The following is a 7,624-nucleotide window of genomic DNA, read 5'->3' as shown; positions in this document are numbered from 1 at the left end:
AAGAAGATAATTTGTCAAGACTACTCAATATTATAAATGCATGTATCTTTTGATTCAGTAATCCCATATTTGATAATGTATTCTATAGATACAGCTATACATATACCTATGTGTAAGATTACTCATCAAGCATTGTTTTAACAGTAAAAGTTTGGAAACAACCCCAAAGAATATCTCTATATATAAAACTCTAATATGCAAATAGACCGAACCAAACAACTGGTCACTATGACGTGTGCTGACCAGGGGACACGCACGGAACATGGCGGGCGTCGGCAGCAGGCGGCAGAGCGCGGAACATGGCGGGCATCGGCCACTGCGGGATGATGGAGTGAGTGAGGGCGCCAGACCAAGGAGGAGTGCCGGTTGCTATCGTTGGGGCAAACCTCTGGTGGTCACTGAAAATTCTTTGCTACACACGCTGCAGTCCTGACTGGTGCTCTCACCTGCTGCCAGCACCGGCCCCGCTCGCACCCCAATCACTTGGTGCTGTCAGTGGGTGCGAGTGGCAGCTGCTGGCCCCAACCGCCCCTCAAGGCTTCTCTACCTTCCCCTGCTCCTGAGGGGTGATCAGAGCCGGCAGTTGCCTCTTGCACCCACTGCCAGCGACGCCCCTCCTCACACCCACTGCCGGTGCCAGAGCCACTGTTCGCACCCAATGCTGGCGCTGGCCCCACTCGCACCCGCAGCCCTCGCCAGAGCCGCTGCTCACACCCGCTTTCTGGCGCCTGGTGTCAGTCCCGATTGCTCAGCACCGTCGGCAGGTGTGAGCGGCAGTTGCTGGCCCTGATGGCCCGAGGGCTTCTCCACCTCCCCCTGCTGCTGAGGGGGGATCGGGGCACAGCTGCCGCTCACACTTACTGCAGGTGCCAACCCCAATCGCTCTGTGCCATCAGCGGGTGCGAGCGGGGCCAGTGCCATCAGCGCATGGGAGTGGTGGCGGCAAAAGCAGGGCTGCCAGGAGACAGGGGGCTGGGTGGGGGCACGGAGGATGGGCTGAGACCCGCCCCTGTGCCCACCGCAGTCTCGCAACCCACAGTTCCTTTCAAGGTGCACGAATTCGTACACTGGGCCACTAGTCTAGTATAAAGTTATAAAGTAGTACCAAGAGTAAAAGAAAAAGTGACCTCAAATTTCTTACCACAATAGCCTATATTGCTACAAAGCCCTGGTGAAATTATTATAAAAAGATCTCAACAAGACAACTCACTGGAGTTCAAACCAGCACCACTATTACCCACATAAGCATATCTCTTAGAATGGTAAAGATGCAGTTTCAAGAAGTCTTTCAAAACATTTTTAATTATGACTCACAGTAAGAAATGTATGTTATTCAAATACACACACACACACACACATATACTAGAGACCTGATGCATGAAATTCGTGCAAGAGTAGGCCTTCCTTCCCCCAGCTGCCGGCACTGGCTTCCCTCTGGCACCCGGGACCCGGGCTTCCCTCACAGACCCGGCTTCATCCGGAATGTCATCCAGAAGGACATCTGGTCTAATTAGCATATTATGCTTTTATTATTATAGATATGCATATGTATAAAGCTAAACAATTTTACCAAATAACAGTTTGTTTAAATGTATATTCCTGCATACGTGCAGCTCAATATTTATTCTAATTTGCTGTTTAATTTTTAAATACTGCCTTTAGTACCAAAATTAATTTCATAAACTCTTAATGGGGACAACCTACAATTTGAGAAACACTGTATTACAGCCAGAATATTGAATGCATGCTACATATTTCCAAGGTACCAAAGCACATAGTGATAACTTTCTAATGCTGTCTACAGATATTTCTACCTTTGTTCTTTCTAGGAATAGTTGCTTGAATAATTTAAAAGCTGTTCTTTTCTCTGGGAAGTGAAAGATCTGCCTTCTCTTTTCAGAACTCTACTGATTTCCAAGATATGCACTAGAGATAAACCATATCTGCAGAAGTATTTCTAGCATGCAAACAAAATTTCTCCAAAAATATGCCCTAACCGGTTCGACTCAGTGGCTAGACCACGCGTTGGCCTGTGGACTGAAAGGTCCCAGGTTTGATTCCGGTCAAGGGCATGTACCTTGGTTGCGGGCACATCCCCAGTAGAAGGTGTGCATGAGGCAGCTGATCGATGTTTCTCTCTCATCGGTGTTTCTAGCTCTTTATCTCTCTCCCTTCCTCTCTGTAAAAAATCAATAAAATGTAAAAATAAAAAGTTCTCCAAAAATATAAACAATATGTCATCACTAAAGCACTACACAACCCATTTCCTTTCTCAAACAAGATAAAGCAGATTATGATTTTAAGGGTCAAGAGAAAAGGCATTACTATGAAATCAAGTAATACCTACCTGATTTAATAAGAGATTTCAAATTATTCTGAATAAAAACTTACAAATGTGCTCAAGGTTCCTTTTCAAAACCCCATCCTCTCTCCAGCCATACTTCCATAAATTTGTCTTATCGTCTTAACACATCAACTTACTTTTTTAAGATGGGTAGAAAGAACAGATGCCTCTAAAACAGGCTCCAAATCTCCTTGGTGATTGTCATTATCACCTCTCCTTGTACCATCAAGTTGGAGTCCTTTTCTGAGCCGTATTTCTGGCTCTGGAGTCCTGATGCACTCCAATCCGTTTTTCGCTGTCTGGTTCATGGGATACACAAGGCTTTCTTACAAAGATACCTTTCTTTCTGTCCCTTCTTCTTGGGAGGGTGGACTCTCAGGACAGTGTGTTGACCCTAAAGAGAGGAAGATTTTAAATTTAACATATTTTAAACACATTAAACAAGTGCTGGGAGAAGAGATGGGTTATATTATTATATGCTCCAACAATGAAATACTCAGCAATCATAAATAATGGTAAAACAATAATGTATATTTTAAAAATCTGTATTTGATGATAGGAAAGACTGCCCAAATCTACTTTTATTTTTTTAACGTATTTTTATTGATTTCAGAGAGGAAGGGAGAGGGACAGAGATAAAAACATCACTGAAGATAATCATCGATCAGCTGCCTCCTGCATGCCATACACAGGAGATCAAGCATGCAACCCAGGCATATGCCCTGACTGGGAATCAAACTATGACTCCCTAGCTCATAGGTCGACACTCAACCACTGAGTCAAACTGGCTGGGCCAAAAACTACTTTTATGTGGAAAAAGCAGCCGTAGCCAGTCTGGCTCAGTGGATAAGAGTGTCAGCCTGAGGAGTGAAGGGTCCCTGGTTCAATTCCGGTCAATGGCACATACCTTGGTTGCAGGCTCGATCCCCAGCCCTGGTCAGGGCGTGTGTAGAAGGCAACCAATCTATGTGTCTCTCTCTCACACTGATGTTTCTCTCTCTGTCTTTCCCCTCCCTTCCACTCTCTCTAAAAACAAATGGAAAAATATCCTTGAGTGAGGATTAACAAAGGAAGAAAGAAAGAAAGCGAGAGAGAGAGAGAGAGAGAGAGAGAGAAAGAGAGAGAGAGGGAGGGAGGAGAATTTGGGTCTTGAATGAGAAGATTTACTTTCCATTTTTGTTCTACTTGTATATTTTTGCCACATACTATACATTACTTTTTCAATGAAAAACATATATAAGTGTAGAAAGAATATATGTGGATCCAGCCAGTGTGGCTCAGTGGTTGAGCACAGACCCATGAACTAGGAGGTCACGGCTCGATTCCCAGTCAGGGCACATGTCCAGGTTCCAGGCTCAATCTCAAGTAGGGAGCATGCAGGAAGCAGCCAATCAATGATGCTCTCTCATCACTGATGTTTCTACCTCCTTCTCCTTTCCTCTCTGAAATCAATAAAAATATATTTAACTATCTATGTGGATTGTATGCATTATAGCTGGGTTTTACATATCCAACATCATATAGACATCATAATAACCAATTTCACAGTTAAGGAAACAAAAATTCGCCATACTTTGTAGAAAATTAATAGGACCAAATCTCTGACTTATATAGCATATATTGGTGGTAATGGTTTGTATTTAACTTATTTAAGGTCTGCATTTCAACCTTTTTAGTTGTTTTTAACTATAGATTACCCTGGAAGAAAAGAAACTCAGGACCAGAGCATACTTTTATATCCCTGTGAGTTCTTAGAAAGTGCTATACACGTTTAATGAATATTTGATAGATGATATTTAAATGTTAAGTGTTTTTGTAAAAACACTTTCAGAAATCATCTCTCTCTCTCCAAACTGGATTGCAATAAATTTCCTAGAGTTCAATATTTCAAGTCCTTGACACTCTTACCTCTTAATTCATACTACGAAAGTTTATTTTATTATTTTTTATTGATATTTAGAGAGGAAGGGAGAAAGAGAGAAAGAAACATCAATCAGTTGCCTCCCGTACACAACCAGACTGGGGATCAAACAGACTGGGTATATGCCCTTACCAGGAATTGAACTCACCACTTTTTGGTGTATGGGACAACACTCCAACCAACTGAGCCACACTGGTGAGGGCCAGAGGCTTATTTTACACATTTAGTTACATATCCAAATAAGATGATTATCACAGGCAATCCAATTAGAAATACTAAAATAGGAAGGAGCCAGGGTACATGTTATGCTCATAAATCCCATGAGATTCAACGTTCTTACCAGGGGAAAGTAGGAGTAGGGCAAAGTGGGAGGGCCTGGATGCCATAAAAGGTGCATTTAATGTTCATATATGTGGGTACACAAGACTTAGTCCAAGAATTCTAATTAAACTAAGAATTACTCTGTTAGTTTCATAAATCATGACTTTGCTACAGAATTTCTCTAAGTGTTTTCAAAGTTTTGGGAGCAATAACAAACATAAAACTTTAAGGATCACCAAACTTGGGCATGTGCCTATCACATAAAGGCCGTAGCAAGCATATTTGTAATACTGAGATAATAAACTATGCTATTAATGCCCAATTCTGAAAGAGGAAACAATGTTAATGATTCATATTCATATACAGATGTGGAAAGTAGGCTCAGAGATTAGGTAACTTGTTCAAGGCCATTAGTCTATAAATAAAGAGCAGCTGGGATTTATATCTAGGTCGTTCTGGCCCTCATGAAGTTCATGTGCTATCTGCTACCAAAAAAAAATTAAGACTAGGGAAAAAAAAAAAGATAAGAACTTGAACCTGTGGACAAAAGAGGGTTCTGTAATAAAACAGCCAAGTCCAGTGATGGAAAGTGACCTCATAAAAGGGTATGATCATAAATTCCTAACTGGGCAGGTCATAGTGAGTAGTCATGCTCCAGGCCTATAACCTCTTTAATGAAAGGTTTAAGCAAGTCCTGTCCATTAGTCTTATGCATCTAGGTTAACACACCTTTGAGATGCCAGAAGTAATCCTCTTTTCCAGACCTTTTAAGGAGTAAATAATCTTGTTAACTATCCTGTACCTTGATTTCTTCCGCCCTCATAATCTCCTTTATGTTCCCTCCTTAATTCCAAAAGTATACCAGAAACTGCAGGCCAGGAAGCTCAGTTGTTTAAGCATCTTCCCCATACCCAAGACTGTGGGTTCGATCCCCAGTCAGGGCACATATAAGAATCAACCAATGAATGCATAAATAAGTGGATGCTTCCCTCTCTCTCTCTCATCAATGAATATTTTTTATTTTTTTTTAAAAAAAACTGGCATTTTCCAGAGTATCTGAGATCTTGCTTCCTGGCAACTGTCACCAGAATGGCTTAAATAAACTCATAAAAATTCTCTGCATGTTTGGACATTTCCTACATCGAAAAACCCTAAAGTCATTTCATTTACATGGCAAGTAAACTAAAGAATCAAAATTTTTACTATCAAACATAGAAAATAGAATAAAGCTTTCTGCAAAGCAGCCTTGAAATACGACCACACTGATATTCTCATAAGCAGGAGTTATGTATAGAGGCATGTTGCTCATTTAGGAGAATATAAATGGAATGCTCTATTAGTTAGAATTGCTTTGTAATCTTCAACTCGGAAACAGAAAGCAAATGACAAGAAATAAGTTTTCCCAAAGAATCTGTAAGGATTCTCCTTAAAATAAAAAGACATTTAAAAAATCAGTTTCCAGGAAAGGGCTAAGATAAACACATAGTCCTATCAACAATGCTTTCTAAATTTATAAGTATAATAAAAGATGAACAAAATAAGACACTGTAAAATTTCCAATCAAAAAAAATGGTTATATTTACCATTTTACATATGCTAAAGCAGAAAGGCCTACCAATATATTTTAGAGTTTGAACAATAGAATTGTTGAAAGAAAAAACATAATATGTCAATGCTCAGGTTCCCAACAATTTAACAAAACGGTCGTATACAAGAACACTGGAGAGAACTGTAATCTACTACTATATGTTTTACTTTATTTGCATTCTCTCTAATGATAAAATGAAGTTCTACTAGGATGCAATACCTTGAAACCCAAAGCAATCAATTCTAATACTCTAAGGTAAGGGTGTTGTCCTTTATCTCCATTATTTAACTCTGTCCTGGAGGTATAGACAACTAAACAAGAGGGGGGGAAATGAAGATTATAACTATTTACACATTATCACAGTTTAGCAAAAAACCCAAAAGAATCAACTGCAAAAAACCATTATAATAAGAAAACTCTTCAAAGTGATTGGATATAAAATTACATCTACATATTAACAGCTTCCATCCTAAAAGCCCAGAATATTTGGTTATTATAGAAGAAACTAATACACACAATAGAAAGTGAAAGATAAAACACTTAAAAACAAAACTTAAAATGCTACTGAAGATCTACAGAAACTCCTAGGACTACTGAGTTCAGCAAGGTCAACAGAAAGAACATGAGCACTCATATATCAATCACATTTCTACATACTAACAATAAACATGTGGAAACTAAAATTTAAAACAATGTCATTTACAATTACTTCAAAGAAATTTAAATACTTAAGTATATGCTTAAAATATGTATAGGATCTGTTTACTGAAAATTACAAAATGCTAATGAAAGAAATCAAAGGTCTAAACAAATAGCAACATTTAATATTCATGAAGTGAAACATTAAATAGTAAAGATGTCAATTCTTCCCAAATTCTTCTATCGGTTTAATACAATTCCTATCAAGACCCTAGCAAGGATTTCTGTAAATAGACAAGCTTATTCTAAAATTGATATGGAAGAAATAGGCCCAGAATAACTAAGACAAATAACGAAGTAGAAACAATCCCCTGGGCGAGGGGAGGGAGTGGGACCTTGATCAAAATAAACCTCACACCCTATGGAGCATGAACTTAAAATATAAAATGTAAAACTTTTATTAAAACACTAGAGGCCCAGTGCACAAAAATTTGTGCACTTGGGGGGGGGGGTCCCCTCAGCCTGGCCTGCGCCCATCTGCAGTCCAGGACCCCTTGGGGGATGTCCACCTGTTGACCTAGGCCCACTCCCCAGGGATCAGGCCTAAGCTTGCAGTCAGACATCCTTCTGGCAGCCAGGGAGCCCTCAGGGGATGTCCGAGTAAAGGCTTAGGCCCGCAAGGGTCAGGTCTAAACCTTTAGTTGGACATTCTTAGTGCTGCCACGGAGGTGGGAGAGGCTCCTGCCACCAGCACTGCGCTGGCCACCCATGAGCCAGCTTCTGGCTGAGTGGCACTCCCCATATGGAAGGG

General features: G+C 40.3%; 1 protein-coding gene across 3 annotated transcripts in view; it reads right to left on the bottom strand.

Annotated features, from left to right (window-relative positions):
• Positions 1-7,624, bottom strand: part of ADIPOR2 (adiponectin receptor 2) — a 67,523-nt gene that overhangs the window by 42,738 nt on the left and 17,161 nt on the right. For 2 of the 3 annotated variants that reach the window (XM_006753682.2, XM_015564325.1), the window contains exon 2: positions 2,482-2,738. In XM_006753682.2, the coding sequence (XP_006753745.1) occupies positions 2,482-2,652 (171 nt within the window). In that variant the 5' untranslated portion in view covers positions 2,653-2,738. Of the gene's footprint in view, positions 1-2,481; positions 2,739-6,393; positions 6,415-7,624 lie in introns of those variants that run through there. The other variant, XM_015564326.1, reaches the window with a different exon arrangement.

The sequence above is a fragment of the Myotis davidii genome, unplaced genomic scaffold, assembly GCF_000327345.1.
Source record: "Myotis davidii unplaced genomic scaffold, ASM32734v1 scaffold1031, whole genome shotgun sequence".
Taxonomy (NCBI): Eukaryota; Metazoa; Chordata; class Mammalia; order Chiroptera; family Vespertilionidae; genus Myotis; species Myotis davidii.
Note: the sequence above shows the minus strand (reverse complement) of the source record. Positions and strands in the feature narration are given on the sequence as shown.